Source organism: Carettochelys insculpta, chromosome 15, assembly GCF_033958435.1.
Source record: "Carettochelys insculpta isolate YL-2023 chromosome 15, ASM3395843v1, whole genome shotgun sequence".
NCBI classification, from domain to species: domain Eukaryota; kingdom Metazoa; phylum Chordata; order Testudines; family Carettochelyidae; genus Carettochelys; species Carettochelys insculpta.
The window spans coordinates 15,283,128-15,304,430 of NC_134151.1; the positions used below are offsets into that span (position 1 = coordinate 15,283,128).

At 49.2% G+C, this 21,303-nt stretch overlaps 1 protein-coding gene across 3 annotated transcripts in view; it reads right to left on the reverse strand.

Moving 5' to 3' along the window:
* Window positions 1-1,134: 1,134 nt before the first annotated feature.
* The window catches only part of PPARGC1B (PPARG coactivator 1 beta), a 96,414-nt gene continuing 76,245 nt past the window's right edge, over window positions 1,135-21,303 (reverse strand). For 2 of the 3 annotated variants that reach the window (XM_075009390.1, XM_075009388.1), the window contains 8 exons: window positions 17,888-19,064; window positions 16,881-16,917; window positions 15,496-15,560; window positions 13,664-14,447; window positions 11,423-11,498; window positions 10,490-10,611; window positions 10,028-10,179; window positions 1,135-6,918 (listed from right to left, as the gene is read on the reverse strand). In XM_075009390.1, coding sequence (XP_074865491.1) covers window positions 6,815-6,918; window positions 10,028-10,179; window positions 10,490-10,611; window positions 11,423-11,498; window positions 13,664-14,447; window positions 15,496-15,560; window positions 16,881-16,917; window positions 17,888-19,064 — 2,517 coding nt within the window. In that variant the 3' untranslated portion in view covers window positions 1,135-6,814. Of the gene's footprint in view, window positions 6,919-10,027; window positions 10,205-10,489; window positions 10,612-11,422; window positions 11,499-13,663; window positions 14,448-15,495; window positions 15,561-16,880; window positions 16,918-17,887; window positions 19,065-21,303 lie in introns of those variants that run through there. The other variant, XM_075009391.1, reaches the window with a different exon arrangement.

Consider the following 21,303-nt stretch of genomic DNA (forward strand, 5'->3'; position numbering starts at 1 on the left):
GCGTGCACTCAGCTGCTGGGAAGTGTTTCCCCTAGCCAGTAGCCATCAGGTCAGTGCAGTGGCCTCTGGAGTGGCGCTGATATAACACCCAACATAGGCACCACCCATCCCACTACCCTGCTCAGTTCTTTCTTGCTGGCTACTCCAACAGGGGAGGGTTTTGGGTCAGGGTTAGGGTGCTGAGGGCTGTCATGGAGCACGGGAGAGGCAATGCGCGGTCCAGTCGGTGCTGAGGGCTGGCAGCCTCCAGCCCTGGGTTTTCTGCCAAAGGGCCTGCCCCTTCCGGGAACACGGAGCCAGTCACCCCTCCCACCCTGCTCAGGGGCCTGCAAGTTTATCTGCCCCCTAGACTGTTTGGTGCCCTGTGCAGCCCCCTCTTGGGGGAGAGTGGCTGCTCCATGATGGAGGCATTCTCTCCATTGGGCGGCTCCACTCAGGGCTGAGGAGGCAGGGCATGGAGGCCACAGGGGTCAGGCCTGCTCCTGCACTCACTGTCAGTGGCAGGAAGTGGAATGACCCAGCCCCAGCCTAGGCCGCTCCCCTGGCTCCCAGCCACCTACCTGAGGGAGGATGGTTTGGACGTGGGGACGTAGAACTGCCTCCATTTGCACTGGCTGGGGACAGAAAGCAGAGACGTGCGGCTGGGAGCTGGCAGAGCAGAGCGGGCTGAGTCACTCCCCTTCCCACTGCCACCAGTGTAGTTTTGGGGATAACGGGGGAGCCCAATGCCTCTCCTTGTGCTAATACATATGCATCAGCTGGAGCTGGTGGTGGGCTGTTCTCTGTCCTGCCACTGACACCTTCAACTGTTTCTCTCCAAAACTGAGGTAATTTAGTAATGAGGAAATGTGTGCCTGTGACATCCCTAACAAGCAAAGCCCATGGAACAGGCAGCAGCAGCAGGGCAACTGTGCTGTGCACTCTTTCAAGCTGTAAACGATCACACACACACACCTTCTTTTTCTGCAGTAAGCACCACTTATTTCAATGTAGCAAGAAACTGGATTCAGCTCAAATAAAACAAGCAACTCCTTACACAGGGGCTTGCCCTGGCTTGTAACAAAATGAGTTTAAAACACCAATTCAAAGTAGTGAAACAAAAGGTAAAAAGCAACAAATATCAATAAAGAACCACTCCTGGCTATACAATTCCTTCCATTGGTAATACCGAGTGTAAGGAATTACCTGCATCACCTACTTTTACTGCAAATACTCAAGCCCGCTAAATGAGCGGGTGGCCATAGGAAAAACTTATTTGTGGAGGAACATACATTTTGCTTTGCAATTTATCATTCAAAATCTACCAGAGAATGAGGAAAGCATTTCTTTGCAACAGATGCCATCTCCTCCCTGAACATGTACACGTGGATTTGCATCAATGAACTGAAGCATTATCAACAAAGAGGTTTTTTTTTTTTACTTCATAGTGTGTTTGTTATAGTTTATTTATAGGCAGATCACTTCACTATTTACAGTACATGAGCGTAGAGATTCTACAGTCTTTGTGATGTAAACAAGTAACTCCGCAGTGGGGGGAGTCTGGAAAAAGAAGCCAGTTCTGAAATATTTACACAATTTAAAATAGAACTTTTATACCCACCAGATAGATATAGATAATACATTGAGCGATTTGGTTAAATTATCTATGAAACTATAGAATCTGACAATGTAAAAATACAAGAAAACGTTCTCTCATTTAGACAGTTAAATCACACTACAAATAAATCTCTTTTTAAAAACAATAATAAAGGAAAGGCATAGGAATTCATGCCATTCTTAAGGTTAAAGTATATTACATAAATAAGGACACAACGGAATATAACTGGGAAAGAAATTAAGTGAAATATAAAAAACCTCTACCAATTTAGAACAAAAAATGCAGCCAACTAAAAATTTGATTTGTAAATCACACAGGGATCAATTCTGCTTTTTACCTCCCCCAGGAGCAAGTCTTTACTTACCCAACATGCGCAAGGGTGGCAGAATTGAACCCTTAGAGTTCTTAGCAGTGTCCTTTAAAAATTGAGAATTTACTTTTATTATAAATAACAAAGGAAATGTGCCCCTTTTTAGGTGAAATCCTTACACCTTTCTCAAGAAATGCATCAATTTAATCTTTCTCTCTCTTTCACGAACACACACCCACACACACACACCCAGTTATTAGATTAACTTTGTTCAGGTCTCTGATAAATAATGCCCCTTGCAGCACCTTCTGGTGTATTACAACCAGACTTGCTAAGCCACGCCTGATGATAGAATCTATATAGAAGAGCAATGGAAACGTGAAAGCTTTATTTGGTTCTATATTGCTCATGATTGTCAAGGATGGACTATACTGGCAAGAACAAAAGAATTTAAAGGCTCAGCTACAGATAAAAATTCATCTGATTTTCAGAAAGAAAATTAGTATAAAAAAATCCCCACAAACAAAGCTGGTTCTGTAAATCTTCTTTACATGGGCCAGTAGAGAAATCAAATGCTAACACTGCAACAGAGGGACCTGAGCTGCAGATAACGTAGCTCAAAGTTGCACTGAGTAGGAACTGGGGATGGATATTTTTTTCCAGGGGCAATATCAGCTCTAAAATGCTGCATTCCCCAGCTGTCCCTCTCCACTCCAGACATTCAGAAACAATTGTCAGCTTGAGGAGTCATGGGAATACACTAGATTCTGCCACAAGGAACTGTATCTCATGCAAAACAATGAGATTTAATGGGTCAGTGCATGAGGAAAGGTGACTCTCCATGTCAGGTTGTGCACCTGATTTTCTGTGTGTCTCTTTATATATATATAAAAATAAATGCCCCTTTCTGTTTGGCTATTATAATACACCGTTTTTACTCCCACCCTAATCCAGAAACAAAATTCTTTCCTTATACAAATCCCTGCTTGCTTCCTAGATGCATGGCTTCTTCCGCTTGTTGGCATCATGGCTGCCATTACTGCTGGCACTGTAGTTATTACTGGGGTTGGAGGGAGAGAGAAGTGGACCCCAAAAAGCAAATGAGGGGAAAACTGGGAGAGTGTCCCTTTAGAACGTGGGCCTGTGTGTAGAGCAGGCTGGAGAAAACAAGAAGTGTTGCCCCAAGGAATCCCTTCCTTGTTTGGGGTGCACTGTGCCACTCTCTGTATGGGGGGCATCCATGAACGTGCCCCAGCCTCCTTGGTGTTCCCCTGCTCAGCTGAATGCTGTTATGCCCCTAGACATTGTTAAGTCTCTCCCTCCCTGTACAGTGTCAGCTCCCTTCTGACTGCTATTTGCCTCCCCTTGAGTGGATACCACATTCTCAGAATAGCCTTCTCCCATCTCCAGAGAAAAGACGTAGCTCCAAATGTAGGGCCCAGTCCTGCAAGGTGGGGAGAGCCCTCAACTCTGGGTGACTTCTGCACCTCCCTGGATTGAGCCTTGATCAGCAGCTTACCAGGAATCAAACTCCATTCTCTAATAGTCCCTCTGCACAATCACTGCCCTCCATGGCCAGGAGAGGATCCACCCTCCATTGGCAGTGGGCATTCCCATCCAGTCCACAGTACCGTAGAGCTCTTACCCTAGAATCTCCTCCTACAGATTGTAGCACCGCAAGCCAAGGGGAGCAAAAAAACCCTCAGCCCAGAGAGTACAATTTTTACACAAGACCTCGAATAAGTAACAACCAAAGTGAATATTCATGGCTACGCACCTCCAGTTGAACAACCAACCTTGGGAGCCACTAAGATAAGCCACAGATGCCAGTGTAAAATGTGCATACATTCCAAACCACAGCCCCCTCTGGCTTTACATTCAGCATTACTGGATTCACTGCGTACGTGGTCACCAGCAGCACCAACAGGAGCTCATTGCCCAGCTCAGGCCACAACCCTACGTGTGTGCGTTTGTGCACCTGAGTGCGTATTGCATAAGTCTTTGAGACGTTTCTTGCAAAAATAGTTTATAGGCTTCAGGCAACACGAAGACCACTTATTGCATCTCTTCCTATCCTAGGACTGCAGTACTGATTGGCCTGTGCATCGTGGGATCTTCCCTGAAGAGTATTGTCTCACTTGATACACTGAAGTTCTGCAACTGTCATTGGCCAATGGCCAACACAGGAAGTCCAGTCTCATAAAACAATATGAGATTTAAAACTGGGTGTACTGAAATCAAAGTCTGTGAAACGAGTGAGTGATTCACGTGGAAGGAGGCTCCTTCCAGGGACCAAGAGTTCTCCTTATAGCATTCAACCCTTTCACATTCTTAACGTTTGATGCATTTTCCATCTCTGACCAAAGCCAGCCTTGTGAGCTTTGATTCATCCTTGTCTTGAGCAAGGAGATGGAAGAACTACACTTATCGGTTTTGATTGATCGTTTTCTGAAAAACATCAGCACAGCACAGGACAGTACTATTCATCCTAAAAGTGTCGCTATATACATTCTACAGTAAGCTCTATAGCAATCACATGTAAACATCATTGTTGTGAGGAAATACTAGGACAGAAAAAGGCTAAGCTACAATGAGGCGATTGCCAATAGCAGACGCTTAATCTAGGCCAGAGGTACTTACGTAATTTAGATTGGGATGAAGAGCAGCAGAGGAGGCCATGACTGTTTTACAGTAGTGATGCTATTGGGTAATTGCTCTGAAATTTCATGAGGAAGATGTCACAGAAGTGCTCAGTGATTAACCCGTTAATGAAGGTGGTGGAAGTGTAGCTAGGTAGCTCATAGTCTTTAGACCTCTGAGCTCCATGGGAGAAGACAACTAATCAAATAATTGTCCTTGGGATATATAGAGCCAAATCCTCGCATCCTTCTCCCTTTGGACAGTTCATTATGTCACAAGTGGTACCACTGGTGTCAGCGGCACGTGGTACAATTCAGCATGAATTGGGGTCTCAGAATCTAGACTTTTTGGCTACATATGGCCTGTACGATGAAGTAATATCATTACAATATATCAGTGCCATGTACTAGGGGAGACCTTATGGGAATCTACTTCTAGTGGCAGAATTTAAGGCTAGTATTCTATCTACAGGGGATGGCTCAATCCCTGTGGTCTCACCATGTATGAAAAACAGACTGAAAATGTGGGGGCCATCTGTGGCATCAGCAAGGTTGTTTGGGCCCCTCTGTTAAACACTGTCTCTTGACTATTTGTTCACTGACTGCCCGATCTCTCCCCTGCTCAGATGTGGAATGGCTTTAAAATCTGTAGGTCAGCTCTTCAGTGCTACTGCCTGCAGACCACACAAACCATGCACCTTAAACCCAGCACCACCGAGGGGCTTTGCAAGGACCCTGGGATTAGGGCTCTCTGGGAGAGACAGGCCAGGGTTAGTGTTACCCAGCAGGCAATGCACGCAGCAGGGCTGCAGTACCTCCATCGCTGGCACTCTGCCAGTCAGGAGTCTGGCCTGGGGAAACGGGGAGAGATTGTGATAGCCAAGAGGGCCAATAGGGAGGTCAGGTTTGTTCATCCTCGTGGGACTGGGTAGGTCTATGGCTTATCAGACACCACTCAAAGGCAGGGCGGCCCACAGCGTGGGGCACAGGTGTTCAGCTGAGCTGCCATGCCACGTGGCTGCCAGTCCGAGTGAGAGGAGAACTTTCTCACCCAGTTCCCGTGTGTGTTGTGGAAGCAGCTGTGCACAACGCACCTAGTGAGTCACTTTGTTCCAGCTGAGCCGGGCAGCGGGGGGAGCTTGGCCCAGCAGCACCACACAAAGGCTTTACCCGATCGTCTAAGACAGTGGAGATGTGACCCTCACGTACTACGAGACCAGCGTGCCTACTGCATCTCGGGGGATAAACCCCTGGCATGCTCCTTTGGGTGGGAGGCTCCTTGTGGGCTTCCAGCACTTAACTCTCCCAGGCGCTCAGAGCAGGACAGCAGTTTCACTGGGTGGTGCATGATACTACCACCAATATGGCCTGTAGGGATTAACTCCCATGCCACCCGATTTTATAGTTTTCATATCCATCCATAGAACTCCCCTTCCCCAGCCCCACAACGCTTCACTGCTGCACCACAATGCCAGCTCCGAACCAGGCAGTGCCACACCACTAAGCTCATCACTCTGGCACATTCAACCTCAGGCAGTTTGAGACTCAGCACTGGAGACCCAGGACTTCCGGCCACACAAGCGGGAAGAATGGCTCTCTCAGCACACGGGAGTGCCAAACGTTAACCCTGTCCTGGTCCGGTTCCCCTAGGGCTGGGCCCCGGGCTGGCTCACTTCATGGCTGAGAGGGCAAATTCTGGTTCAGTGCTTAATCAAGGCCCCTACCACCAGACTGATGCCCATCTGCTGAGTGGCTAGTGCCTCATTACAGTGCATAGTTAAAAATCAAGGAAGCGATACAATAAATCTGAATTACAGTACATCTGAGCCATAAATACATTTTAAGTATATACTCTTTTCTTCTATTAAAAATTAGTTTATAATCCTGATTCTATTCACAATTAACAGTTTCATCATCACACACTACAGACAAAAAATGTTATGGTGAACACAGCTGCAACTCCCCTATGGGAGTGTGGGTGGATGGTAGAGGACCCAGGGAGGGTGTGTGGGGGGAACTTGAAGGCTTACAGGGTTACTCCAAAACAACCAGTCAGAAGCAAGGATACTAATGTATGGCAGTGGAACATCAACACCATGGGGACTCACAGACAGAAGCAGCTTTGTTCAATGTAAACATCAATTTAAAGGGACGGCAGTCTGTCTCGACCTCTCTCTCTTGTTTCATATACTTAATTTCTTTGAAAACGTAAACATATTGGAAGTGCCTTGACTGAGGTATTGAGGTGTTCCTCCAAGGTTAAGGCTGTTATCGATGCAGGCTTCGCTGGGCCTCCTGCAGCAAGCTGTCAAAATCCATGGTCTCAAACTTGCTTTTCAAGGGAGCTGGGGACGACTCCTCTGCGTTGGAATCTGGGTAAGGCAGGGACAGAGTGGGAGAGAGTGAGGGGTACTGGACATCAGCAAAGGCCATAAAGCACTGATATCCTGCTTCTATTTGAAAACCCATGTAGTACTCAATAGTACTTAAGACTTACAAAGCATGTCACATGGGTGAACTAGTTAATTGGCACTATGAGGCAGGTTCTGCCTTATTTAACAAATGGGGAAACTGAGGCACAGAGCAGTGTTGTGACTTGCTCATTATTATTACGATGTGTTAGAACTGGAACTAGAGGCCCCAGCCACTAGGGCTTTTTGTGCTGGGTATTTGTACAAAACACACAGTGAGTGACAATTTCTGCTGCAAAAAAGCTTAATCTCGATAGGACAAAGGGTGAAAGAGAAAACTGGTGAAGTGAATTGACCATACTCACATAGCAAGTCAGGGGCACAGCCAGGAACAGAACTCAGGACTCCTGAGTCCCCTGGCACTAAATCAAACTGGCTCCCAGTGAATTAATAGCCAAAGCCAGGATTTGAACTCTAGCACTCCTGAGTTCCAGTTGAATAACCAGTTCATGCAGCCTTCTCAAAAGAGAGAATTGGTTTCTTGGCTTAATTAGAGGGTGACTCTCATACCCCTTTAACAGTGATCTGACAAACTCACTGAGAGCCTAACACATCTGGTAATAGATGAGCTCACTTTCTCTTACCTCTAATCAGTCAGACTCTGCAGTACTCCCTCCGCCCTGGTTTAAGAGAAAAGCCTTTTTTCTCAACAGAGCCAAGAGGTATTTCTCGTGAAAATCCTGGATAACTACTTGTTTTCTGTTATAGTCAGAGCCGGCAGCAGAACCTATAGTTAAGGGTGCCCCTTGCTTTTCAGTATAAGAAACTGTTTTCTGTTGATTCTAATTTTGCCAAACTTTAGTCTGAAATTTCCTGCGCTGGGTGTCTAACTCAAGCGAAAAATTTTTGAACAAGTTTCAGCTAAACCAGTCCAGCCATTTCTGAGAATGAGACTAAGGAAAAAATACAGTGTTCTGCCCTGCTTAAAACATTACGTAGGGCCAATTCATTAAGACGCTCTCACATCTCCCTGCTTTGGAGCAAGGCCCTGAACTTTGGCAGGGGGGTCACTCCAGTGTCAGGAGTCATGCCCTCTCCCATGCATGTGAAACTGCATCTACCTTTGGGCAAGGTATGAGCCTCTGAAAAAGTTCAGCTCAGCCATGATCAGTACAGATTAGTTACAGTCTGGCACAGTGGTGACTGCTGGTAAGGGGCATAAGGGAGGCACTAGGTACATGACAATCCCCCAACAGCATACCACTCCTCTCCAGGTCACCCCTAGCTCAGGGGAGCACCTGGCCACTTCCCATTCCCCTTTACAAACAGCTCCTGAGTCCCAGCTGGTTGAGAACCTCTGTCCCCAGGACCTTTGCCTCGCTTGGTACGGAACATGTGCACTGACTGATGGAAGAGACAGGTTGTTCTCAAAATTAAAGCAGATGAACACTGGCCTAGAGACCTGGATCCTGTCCCTGCCTCTGCCACAGGGGCCCAGTGTGATGCTGAGCCACCAAGATTTTCATAAATGGCCCCTGTGTGTCCTTCATCTTCTGGGGGTGGGACTTGATACCCTGGGGTCTGATTTACAAAAATCCTCAGCACTCCCAGCTGTCACTTGGATCCAGGGGAGATTTCCTCCAGACTGCCACAGTGTTCTACATGCAAAGTACTCCAAGAGAATTGACCTCTGAGCATCTCAAGCCAAATTAGGGGACACTTTGAGAATTCTGGCTTTAATCTCGGTGCCTCAGGTCCCCACACAGCAATTCCCCCTCCCCTCACAGGGATGCTGTGAAAATAAGTGCATTGAAGTTTGTGGTGCATGCTACTACTCCACTGATGAGAGCCACAGAAATGCCCAGAAGGGTATTAATAATATTGTAAGCAGGCAAGGTTCAAACAGCGTACACTAAATGTAAGACGGGGACCCATACACTCAATGTAGACGATAAAAAGAAACATTCAGGAACTATTCATTCACCAACTGAGGCAGGGATCCTGCAGTGAACACAGTCTCATGATGTAATTAAAGATTTTAATCACAATCCATACACACAAGGGGGCTGAACTAATTTCTGAGTACTTGAATTTGCAAACTCAATTGCCTTTCAACATCTTTTTGGTCTGGGTGTTTTGGACTACATGTACACATAAAGCGTATGCAATCTGACTACACAAATGCATCGCCTGGAACCCCTCTGAATCAGATGTCGCCAGCTGAGCCACACAATCACAGAACAGGGGCTTTCCAGAGAGAGGCCTCTGTAAAGATTCAGTTGCTGCCTGTAACTCTGATGAAAGACATGTGGTCTATTGGTTAGTTCCTAGGACTAAGATTTAATAGTTCCTGATTCTGACCCTGACTCTGTTATGAAGTTACTTTGTACTCTTGGGCAGGTCATTTTTTGCTTCTCCGTGCCTCAGTTTCCCAAAATGCAAAACTGGATTAATAATTATTCACGTCACAGGGGAATTGTGAGGCTTTAATTAGGGCCTTTAAGTTGATTGTTACAGTTCTGTTCAGATAGTTTGGCCACGCTACACAAAGCAGCTCCCCAGGAGAGCCTATTCCAGCCACTTTTCCCTGCTGGTCCCCATGGACTGGTCTGCAGCATTCAGCAGGAGCAGCTGGAGTGTGGGCTCCATTGAACCTTGTCTGCTCCTCTGCTCTGAAGACTGAATGCTGCCCTGCCCTGGGCTGCCCTTTCACCCCCAGCTTGGCAGAGGTGTGCCTCGCAGCCGGACTGCTGTGCTTCCCCGCATGCTCTTTGACATTCTGCCATTGCCCAGTGGTGCTGCACCTTCGAGCGGTGGCGATTAACTGACCCCCTGGGGCACATTGCTAAAGGAAATACCTGTCTGACTGGGGCAATGAATCCAGACCTATGAGTGTCTACCGTGCAAGGCAGGTGCCTCCTGGCTGACTTCACTAGAGGACACTGAGCTGGAGAGCTGCAGGTCCCTGCTGGGGAGCTCTGGGCCTCAGCATTCGCCCAGGGCCACAAAACAACCTCTGCCCTCAGGAAACGGGAGCTTGGTTCACTAGCGGGGCCACCTGTTCTCTCACCCAAGTCAGTGTATCTGGTCCACAAGTTGCCCAGGCCGCCATAGCTGAGCTGGAATAAGGGCTCGTTCCTCTTCCTGAGCGAGGCGCCGTTCTTCAGAGATAAGGCGGCGTGTTCCGAACAACGGTAGGTGATGAAGCCGTATTTATCTCCCCTGAGCAGCCAAAGAGAGGAGGTGACTGACCGGGGGGGGTGGGGGAGGTGATTAGCTTTATCACCAAAGAGGCATCACAGTTCTACTGGCCCCCCACACCCAGCTTGGCCCCCGGGGAATGGCGAGACAGCTCTGCTTACCCCTGTGAGCACTGCCCGGGGATAGGCCTGTTTTAAGGCCATCCCTATGCAAATCCCTAAAAGATGAGGCTGAGTCAGCCAGCTGTGCACTCTACATCCCAAAGGCCCAAAAAGCATTTCCGCTGCTTTGCCTGGCATGGGCTAAGCTACGCGGCTCACGCTTGACGTACCTGTTGTTCCTGGTGAGAACCCGACACTCGACGATCTCCCCAAACACCTCAAAGCGCTTCTTCAGTTCGCTGGAGCTCATGCTGCTGGAAAGATTTCTGACGTACACCACCCGGCCTTCACCCTGCACAAGCACAACCAACGCAGCTCAGGCCCAGCCTCATACTAGGCCTTCCTGTTGCTGCCCTGGGGAGTCCTGGTGCTGGGCAACAACCCCAAGTCTCTGAGCACAGGCAAAGCCAAGATCCGACCCCTCTGTGTAAAGACTCTGAGGAGCCTCCAACAGCTGATCTCTTCACCTGCACTTGCTTTATTTTAACCTTCTACTGCATCCCTTCGGGCTTTGCAGCTTCCCCCTCGCGGCAGTATCGCTGTTAGAATGTTACTGAGCAGTCCTGTCTGTAGAACACAGCTTGTGCAGAGGAAAACCACCAGAGCTGTGTGTGGGTGAGGTGGTGCGTGGGGATGTACAAGACAATACAGAGAAGCCATAGATTACTATCATCACACACACAAAGGCATTCTATGTATAACTGTTGTTTTTATATGGAATGAGGCTCAGCTCAATAATCTCTGAGCAATTCCAAGCATGCCCCGAGTTCCCAGCCCGAGCTGCAAATTCTCAAGCATGCTGACGCCCTGGACATAGGATGCCCTGAATTCCTCCAATGCCAGAATTCTGTATACTGCCGATGGCAATTGCATTCTCCTTATCTTTGCCCTATACCCTGGTTTAAAATTGGTCCCGTACCCAGGAATAAAAAAGCCAGGGCCAATGGACTCTGCTGTCTCTTGTCCAGTGGGACAGATTGAGGGGCTGTGAATTGCTTTGTCCCAAGACTTAAATGGGCTTCAGCATGAAGATGCTATCTGCTCCCAGGGGAAGTCCTGCTGCTTCGGCCTTGTTCAGCACGGCACCCCAGCAGGTCACTTACAATGGCCTTGTCCTGTCTCTTCTCAGTGTGGTCCCGGCTTGTGTTTCCCTCTTGACACTGCTCGGTGTATTCACATCTGTTTGGAAGCAAGCAAGCGAGAGATCAGTGTCCAGCAGGGATCCTGCAGGGGGAGCTTTGGCAGTCATATGGAAATGGAGGTGCAATCTTGTTGACCAAGTCTGGCACAAGCTTTTTAAAACTCCCTAACTGGGGAGACTCCTGCAGAGCTGACTTGGGATGGGGACCCTCCAGAGAGGAGCCTGGTTTTCCAAATCAAAACCAACCCTCTCTTGGCCTGGTTCTGGGACTTATGCTACCAGGAAAATTATTCTTTACAGATACTTCATGTGGCTCCCTATCTCCTGCTGACTCCTTGTAGCTCTCCCCTTCCCCAGGAGCTCTCGGCTCCTCCCAGTTCCGGCTGTGATCTTTGTTGTTGCACCACCAAAGAAAACCACCATCAGTCAAATGAAGCACTGTGTAACTGACCAGTGTCAAGCGGCCACTGGAGTATTATCACCACGGATGTAGCATTGCTTACTCTAATGAACTAAAACAAATGATCAAAACAAAAAAGCAGTCCAGTAGCACTTGAAAGACTAACAAAATAGTTTATTAGGTGGTGAGCTTTCATGGACAGACCCACTTCTTCAGATCCACATGCCCAGAAAGGGTTAAACAATCTCAGGACTAATGACCAGGGTCAACCTTCAAAGACAAGTTGAGAAGATGCATAAATGATAAGGGGGCTGTTAAATTAGGTTAGAACAGAACTCTGAAATGTCAGCTTGCATTGTTAGAGCAGTAGAATGGCAGGTGTTTGCTAAGGTCTTGTGATGTGAACAAACAATCCTAGCCTGTTACTACAGCTTTTATTCAAGATGAGAAGAAACTATTAACACTGAGGATGAAAATTGTTTGACGTAGTATTGTTGTTTATAGGTCTCTTTAAAGATTGTGATAAATCATATGTGAACTGTGTAATGGATAAATTACCTGGTGCTAACTGCCATGATGTTTGGGAGATACGAGGTTATGTCAAAAGCCTGTCCCAAGCCAACAGGCTGCTGCAAAGGTATAAAGTCCTTTTGGATGGGAGCTTTTGTTTCATATCTGCTTGGATGGTCAACCAGAAAGCTAAGAGGAGTCCTGTGGCACCTTAACAGAAATGTATGAGCATAAGCTTTCGTGGGCAAAGACCCACTTTGTCAGATGCAGGTGCAGAAAGCTGTAAGCCTTAAAGGATGAGATCCCACGAGATCTTGGTACCCTTATAATGAACGCTGACTTAATAACTCTGGACTGATCTGAAAAAATCCATCTGTAACCACAGAATCACCAACTCTGTTACGTATCTGAACCTCAACAACTGAGCTCATATCTGTCTGTGCATATATTGACCTTTTAACCAAGACCTTTTCCTTTTTTAATAAATTTTAGTTTCATTAATAAGAATTGGCTATAAGCGTGCGTTTGAGATCAGGTCTGAAATTTTCATTGACCTGGCAGATAATGTGCCCGGTCCTTTGGGATGGGTAGAACTTTATCTGATGAGGTGTCTGGGTGGCCTGTGTGTGGTTTGGACTCTGACTGACCAAAGAGGTAGTACAGAAGCTGTTTTGTGCTGGCTTGGTAAATATAAATAGTGGAATAACCACCAATGATGGACACTGGCTGTCCCATTTCTTGCAGTGCACCCAAACTGAGTGATCTTAGCAGGCTCCATTGGGACCCCACGTATTACAGCTTGGGAAGGGCTTGGATGGGTATGAAATGTATGCATGCACAGACTAGGTGTGCTACATGTTCAGGCTGTGGCGTGATGATCCGTCATAACTCTGCAGCAGAGCATGTCCGGGCTGATCTTTGGGGTGGAATGCTTGGACGTACCCCAGGGAGTTGGGTGGAACTCCTTGGTTTCAATTTGGGGTCCTTGTGCTAGTAACACTGACATGAGGCTACCGCTTGGCATGTTTCTAGCGCCTGCTCTTTGGTATCTCACAGTGCTTCCGAGAAGAAAACAACCTTATCCTCACTTGACAGATGGAGGAAATGAGGCCCGGAGAGATGGAAAAGTGACTTGCTTAGGGTCAGACAAAGAGTTTGCGGCAGAGCTCAGGCCAGTGCTCTATTCACCTGCCTCTCTCATATCCCTAGTAGAATACTCAAGGACTTCTTTTGCAGACTGGGACTCATCAGTTCCACCCTCCCACCCCATCCTCGCCAGCCACTCCACCGTACCTGACAGTCCGTCTGTTTGCTGGAGACCTGGACCTGCAGCACGAAGACCCAGAGCTGGATCTGCTCCAGGAACAATGGTGCAAACTGGACCTGGCAAGTGGGTTCCTGCGCAAACACCGCTTGGATTCCAATGGGCTCTCACAACGTTCTTCCTCTTCCTCCTCCTCTGTGGGGGAGCTGCTCTCGCTGCAGCTGTCGTCGAAGACGGTGTCATACTCAGGGCTCTTGCAGAAGGCCGTGTCCTCCTCTTCAAAGGCGCAGTCCAGGAAGCCAAAGTGCTTGGTTAAGCTGGCTCTGATCTCCTGGTCTCTGAGCTGTTTGTTGCACTCTTTCCAAGGGAACTCCCCTTTCCCCTCCTTGCTGCCCTGACCCAACCCCTTGTAGTGTGCGTCCGGCACTCTTCGCTTGTGCTCACCCTCTGCGCTGCTCTGGGGCTCCCAGGATTTCAGCACTTTCCTCTGGAGTATGGCCTCAGGTTTCTGCACCTGGCAGTAGTCGTGGTCCCCGAAAGAACGAGAAAAGGGCCTCTTCAGCACCCCCTGCTGCTCCGAGGGGGAAGGGCGCACAGCGGCTCTGCTCAAGTGAGCATAAAGCTCTGTTCGCGCTGGGTGCTTTTTCATGAGTTTCCTGGAGGCGGTCACATCAGTTGGTGCTGCTGAGGTTCTAGGCCCTGGAGTGGAGGGGGTGGTGGTGGTTTCCTCCTTCACTGACCCATGGGGAATGTCTGGCTTATACAGATCCTCCTCAGCAGGCTTGTATGGTGGAGTTGTAGGCGGTGTGAGACCTTGACACCCCCCCACAACAAACCACAAGTGTGAAACTCTTTGAGCAGGGCTTTCCCTTTCTGGCAATCCCATAACTGACCATGGCATAAGGTGCTACGTCTGGATGACTCTATGGAGAGCTACTAACCCTCTGCTCTGTAGCCTGAGGCTCCCTGCTACTTACTGCTAGTCGCCCGTCTTCAGAAGGAGGTCACTGCAATACTGAAGTGGTCTGCAGCTAGAGGAGGCTATGGGACCCCTCCCACCTACCCTCCCCAAAACCTGTGGGTGAGAAAGGCCTTTAACTAGATTGTCAGAGGAGCTGGACACCCATGTGCCAAATGAGATCAGCAGGCACTCTACGCCTCTGAAAATATATCTACTTACTTACTCCAGCGTATACTTAGTCTGCAGTGGCTGCACTTCAGTAGAGCTAGATAACTAAGCAGATTTGGGTCTGGGCAATGCTTGGAAGGGAGACCTCCCTTGCAAATACTCTCAATGGCAGACAAGTTGTGAGTCTCGATTACAAACTTCTTGTCAAAGCCATAGCAATTTTTGGAAAAACAAGGATTTGGGGCCTAATCCAGCCCCCCCAGTAAAATCAATAGAAACACTCCTACTGACAGTAATTTTATCCTTGAGAACCTGAGCACATTAAGTGGAGAATGTACAGTCTGGCGTCTTGTATTTTCCAGTTTCAGTTCAATACAAGATCCCTCCTTGCTTCCTGACTGAAACTGTTACGCAGTGTTGCAGTGTACCACTGAACAGCTGCTATGTTACACCCCACAAGCGGCTGCATTTCAGTGGTATCTGAAATGCTCTAAATAAATAGCTGTAAAGCACTGAGGCATCCTTTCAGATGAAAGGCACTGGCTAGAGGAACAGAGATTTCTATTACTAAAATCTGTTATGTTTACTCTGGTTAAATAACTCCTCCAGTTAGGAGGGTTACCATCCCATCTAGAAGCAGTTAACACCAAGCTATGTCACACTGAATTTTTGGTGGTGTTTCCCCTTACCTCCCAACGTACCCCGAGAGAACCCAAACAGAGGAAGGCTTACCAGCAGTCCCACACAACTCCACAGTTAGCACCTGCTCGAAGCTCCTCTTCCCAAAGGTAGGATCTCTGGAGGGGAGAAGAAAATTAGACGAACAGGGGAGGTGTTTATATGTACATCAGACTGGAAGAGCAGCACAGGGACCCCATCCGAAGGGGAAACAGGGAGAGGAAATGTAACCCATAAGGAAGCCTAATCTGGCCCTCTCCAACTCTACAGGGCATCACGGATAACACATGATACAGTGACTGGGTGGGGGTGAGCAATGTTCCCGCTAATCTTTTTCCATTCATGGTTACATCTACACTAGCCAAAAACTTCAAAATGGCCATGCAAATGGCCATTTCGAAGTTTACTAATGAGGCGCTGAATATGTATTTCAGCACCTCATTAGCATGTAGGTGGCTGCGGCACTTCGAAATTGACGTGCCTTGCCATCACGCGGGTCGTCCAGACGGGGCTCCTTTTTGAAAGGACCCCGCCTACTTCCAAGTCCCCTTATTCCTATGAGCAGATGGGAATAAGGGGACTTTGAAGTAGCTGGTGTCCTTTCGAAAAGGAGCCCCGTCTGGACGAGCCGCGCGGCGGCGAGCTGCGTCAATTTTGAAGTGCCATGGCCGCCCGCATGCTAATGAGGTGCTGAATATGTATTTCAGCACTTCATTAGTAAACTTCGAAATGGCCATTTGCATGGCCATTTCGAAGTTTTTGGCTAGTGTAGACATGGCCCATGTGTGGAATAAATTTTTATGTGTGCTAAGAAATGTGTGAATGTGTACCACCATTAGAAACAAAAACCAAGCTGTGAGGCTCTGCTAGTCAGCTGGTCAGCCCTGGAATCTCTCCTGAGTGACTGCACATATGCACAGCTTACAGGGAGCACTGGTAGGGGGCCAAAATCCAAGCCTCTGAAGCATTTCCATTTTCCCTCCCAGCTGAGACCGAGGAAATGGCAGCTAGAGAGACACTCTGGCAGAACCATATCCCACCTAGCCACAGCTCCAAGTCCCTATTTCAAGGAAATATCAGCCAAAGGCAGGGGCTCTTGCTACCTTTGCTTCAGCCTACGGCTCTTCTTCAGACTTTGGTACAGAAATTCACAGCATAACATGCCCTGAATTTGAGGGCCCACACTATGCTATCACTTGCATTTAGGGTCCCAGTCCAGGACACGGAACTTCAAACACAGGCTGAAGCTATTCAAATGTCTCCTCCCTGCCGCATGTCCTGCTCACCTGACTGGTCCAAGTCCTGTAGTTTTGCCTGGCTGGCTGTAACTTTGAAATTTAAAAGGAACATCCATCCAGGCAAAAGTACGGGCCGCTTGGCAGACATGCTGGCTCAGGCTTGGGTTTACGCTGCTGGCAAATACTGAGTGTTACACTTACGTTTGGGCCAAGGACAGCGTGAGACACGGGAGTGTTTCTGAAAGACATGGAGAGAAACAAATCACCGAACAGGCTGATTGACTGCATCGCAACCAGAAAGAGAAGGCGGCATGGGCAAGCAGATTAGGGAGGGCTTAAGTGTCAGGTGCTCTGACTTCTGGACCTAGCGTAGCACCTGGACCTACTGTGGCCTGGGTCAGAGACTTTGCCTCTCTGCAATTTGCTCTCCCCAGCTACCCAACAGGATAATACTTGGTTATGTTGTGAGGGTGAATCACACAATGCTTTCAACAGGCACATGCGAAGATGCTGCTGATAATTAATAGCACTAAAAGGAGCCCCAGGGGCATGACCACTGTGCTCCTAAGCTGGAGGGCTGCTATTCTCGGGGATGAGACAAGTGAGAGAGCCCTCATGGATGGTTTTGCTGTGATTCACTCGGCAATGTCTTGGAATGAACATACATATTTGACACTTACCTTGGGCTTGCCATCCATAGAGCTCAATGTACTTCACAAACAAAGATCTGTCTCGTTACCCCCATTTTAAAGATGGGGAAGCTGAGAGATGGAGAGGGGAAGCAACTTGCCCAAGGACACAGGGACCCAGTGGCACAGCTGGGGTCCTGAAGCCCAGCCCTAGCCCTGCTCAGTGGACCCCCACAGCTCACACAGATAAAGCCCAACAACGCTGAAGAAGTTTGGGATTTGCTCCACCAGCTATGGGGCTTGCAGTGCTCAGCCATTTACAGGCATGTGCACAAATGTTTTCTGTGTCGGCCAGGCACCACTACGAGGGATGCACAGCCCAGCCCGTGCACAGCTCTAACATGCAGGGCTAGTGCTTAAAACACAGCAGGCCTGCCCAGCCTGTGTTAAGGCCCTCATGCACTCACAGCCTGGGAAGAACAGAGCTAGCAGAGCTCCCTTTATGCATGTGTTCTGGCACTGCCAGGTAAACACTGGGGCTAATTTGCCTCGAGTCCCCTGCACCCTCCCCGTCCTTACCTGCTTCATGCAATGGGGTGCAGGGCTGGCTTTTGCCCACCTCACCTCCTCCCCACTCCTCCGGGCTCACCAGCAACGGGGTCTGGGTCTCTGCTGCGTGGTTCTGACACCCATTGTCCTTGTCATCTGTGCCGCCCACCTCCACCACTGCCACCTGTTCTTCTGCATCAAAGTTATTCAGGGCTGAGCCCAATGCTAGCGGTTTGGAGGCAAGAGCATCCTTCGCCTGGCTCTCTGCTGCCTCTCCCTGGACAGACGGCTCTGGGGGAGGCTCATCAAGAAAGGACAGCCAGTGGCTGAGCTCGGGATTGAGTCTTTTAGAGCGCCGAACAGCATAGACATTGCTCTCCTGCTTCCGTCCCCACTTCCCCAAGGTTAGCTGGGCTGGGAGAGTTGCATGCTTCCCAGTGGGATCCTCTGGGCTGCTGGTCTCTTTCTTGGCTTCAGACTCAGCCTTGGGACTTTGCCTGAGCTCTGCTTTCTCCAGAGGCAGATTGGCTCTGACCTTACATCTCCCAGGGGAGCCCTCCGTCTCCTGAGCGGGAGTTCCAGGAGACTTGGAGCTCTGAGGCTTGACCAAGGAGGCATACATGGGTTTGGCCAATCTGTACGGCTTGCTCACATCACACGGCAGGTCCCGGGCCAGTAGCTCTTTCAGGATGGAGAACTCAGGCCACGTGGCTCGTGACTTCTTGGAGCTGGCCGTTGTTTGCCAGGTGCAGGCTGTTTGGCTCTCCTGGCTGCTAGGGGGAGGTACCTGTGAGGGGCAGTCTGGCTTTGCCCTTTTGTACGGGCTGTTACAGGGCTGGTGCTTCACATCTGCAGGGTCTCTGAGAGGCAGCTTCCATGGAGGAAGGCAGTAGGTATGCATGTAACGGATGAGCTTCACCACTGTGTGCATGGCTTTCTCGCTGGCGCCATCCATGGAGACGAGGGGAGGCGTCCCTGGGGCCTCACTGGTGCTCAGTGAGTCTTCGCTTGAGTCGCTGTCCTCTGCACTGTGTGCAGAGCGGCTCAGAGGGGAGCGGTTGCTGCTGCTGCTGCTGCCTGGGAACCCCTCCGAAGGCCAGGTGGCCTTGGTCTGCGGGCAGTGTACAGTGGAGGTGAGGTGCTTGTGCAGCTCTGTACAACTCCGACTCTGAGCCTGGAGAGGGCTCAGCTTTCGGTCGCGGGGACCCTTCAGAGACACAAGAGAAATACCCCAGTGAGAACAGGCTGCCCCCAAGCCCCAAAGTGAGGCTTTTCAATCTCTGCACCCAGACTCTCCCTTGCGGAAATGCATCCTGTGGGGGCAACAAACCCACTAGGGACACAGGTGCTAGGTCTGGTTATTTCATTGAACAATGCTACAGGGGAAAGAGAGGCTGGGCCCATTTTCTCACTCTCTTTGGGGAGCAGGACCTGTTTCTGAGCCCTCATTGTGAGTAGGCCTTGTTAGTGCAGGCTGCTGGCCTTAGCTCTCAGCAGTCTCCAGTGCAGAGGCTGGAGAGAGTTCCCGTGTTCCCAGACATGGAAAGTATACAACATTTATTAGGACATTATGAACAATTATAAATAATTAACCTGCGACGTCCCTGCGATAATGCAAAGGCTGAAGATACTTGGTGTTCTGAGTATTATCCTTGCCTGCAGTTATCTGCAATGGCTTCTTGTTCGCCCTCCTCTGCACACACCCGGCCACACACAGCCATCAGGCAGGCGCCACTCTGCCTGGACTCACGAGGCTGATTTGAAACAAGGGCTTCGGGTTTGTTAAAACTCAGGTTGAGCTCTCCAAGCTCCTCAGAACAGGGTAAGTGCAAGGTTACTAATGCAGGCGCAATCATCCCTGTGTAACCAAGAATCCTCACATCATTCAGTGTTTCAGGGATTGTTTGTTAGGAGCGAAGGAATTCATCCAGCCTCAGTAGGCTACTGGGATTTGTCCTAAAGGTGATGACAGCAATGGAGACCTCTGCTCTACGTATGCCCACGTCATCACAGCTAGCTGAGTGGCCCAAATCGCAGCTCATTACATCCCAGTGGGAACAGGTGAACTTTCTATAGCAATGGTTCCTTCATCTGCTGCCTGGCCCTCAACTGTAGCCAGGTCTAATCCCTGAGCTGAGACGACGGGTCGGGCAAGGCAGTGCACCAAGGGCCTTTTCCTAGCCTCTGCTCTTTGGGGAGAGTGGATGAAGGTTGCTTTCCTTCACTGAAACATCCAGGGATGAAGAACAGCCTCTGAGTGATGCCTGAAGGAGAGTGATGAGTACTGGCTGTGAATGGATGAGGAAACAGCCTTGACCAATGAGGAAATGTCTATACTACAGCTGGGAGTTGTGATTTCCAGCCCAGGCAGACATGCTTGGGCTAGCTCCACTCGAACTAGTGCACTAGAAATAGGAGCATGGACATTGGAGTCCCAGCTACAGCCAAGGGCACACAACCCCAATTCTGAGCTCAGTCAGCCACCACCAAGCCCCAGCATCTACACTGGCATTTTTACCAGGTTGACCCAGCTCAGGTCTGCCCGCCCACGCTGGGAAACACACCTCCCAGCTGCTGTCCTTCACTTTATCATGGTCACTCACACTGTCCTGCCTGTCTTGTAAACGACAGGCGTGTATTCAGCCAGAGACAGAACGCAACCCTAGAGTCACTCCCTGCATGCCCACAATGGATTCTATCAGACTCGACACACTACTGTAATCGCTGTAGTGCAAAATAGGCTTTGTCACTAGGCATCATTTGAAAACTGGGGCCTTGCTCGTCAGCAGTGTCAGGGTAAAATGTGTGTAGCAATTGTATGAGTTCCCCCTAAACGGCTCATGTTCAAACCTACATAGTCCTGACTGGGCAAAGCTGGCCAGGCAGGCCCATCTTAAACCAAGGGATGTGTATTTGTCTCAATGTACACACAAGAAACAGGGGAAAAAACATGACAAACCTGCAACTGGCACAGCCCCTCACTGGTGTGGATTCCCCACACCAAAAAACGTCCTATCTAGTCAGGTGCAGAGCAACCCCAGACTTCTGAATGGAGTGCCTCTCTGCACGAGGGGGCTCCATCTTCAGACCCCTTCTGGGCTTAGCTTCTCTGTTGAGGCTTCCACCAGAGCTGCCCATCACTCCCATGGTGTCTCTGTGAGCTGAACAGACTGCACATCTTGCTCTAAAACTTGTTTCATTCAAGCTGCCCAAGAGTCGGCACAGGGAACTGGCTTTTGATTGCAAGACACCTGGGCTGCATTTGCAGCAGCTGCCTAGAAGAGAGAGGTACTGGCACACAGAGCCTATTTCCTGCACCCTGCAGCAAGGCTTGGATAGCACCTGAATCCCTGAAGCACCCACTTGGCTCCTGAGGGGTCTCTGCATCTCTGGTCACTCAGTCCAACAGTAGAACAAGAGCGTGACTTAGCCCACCTACATCTGCA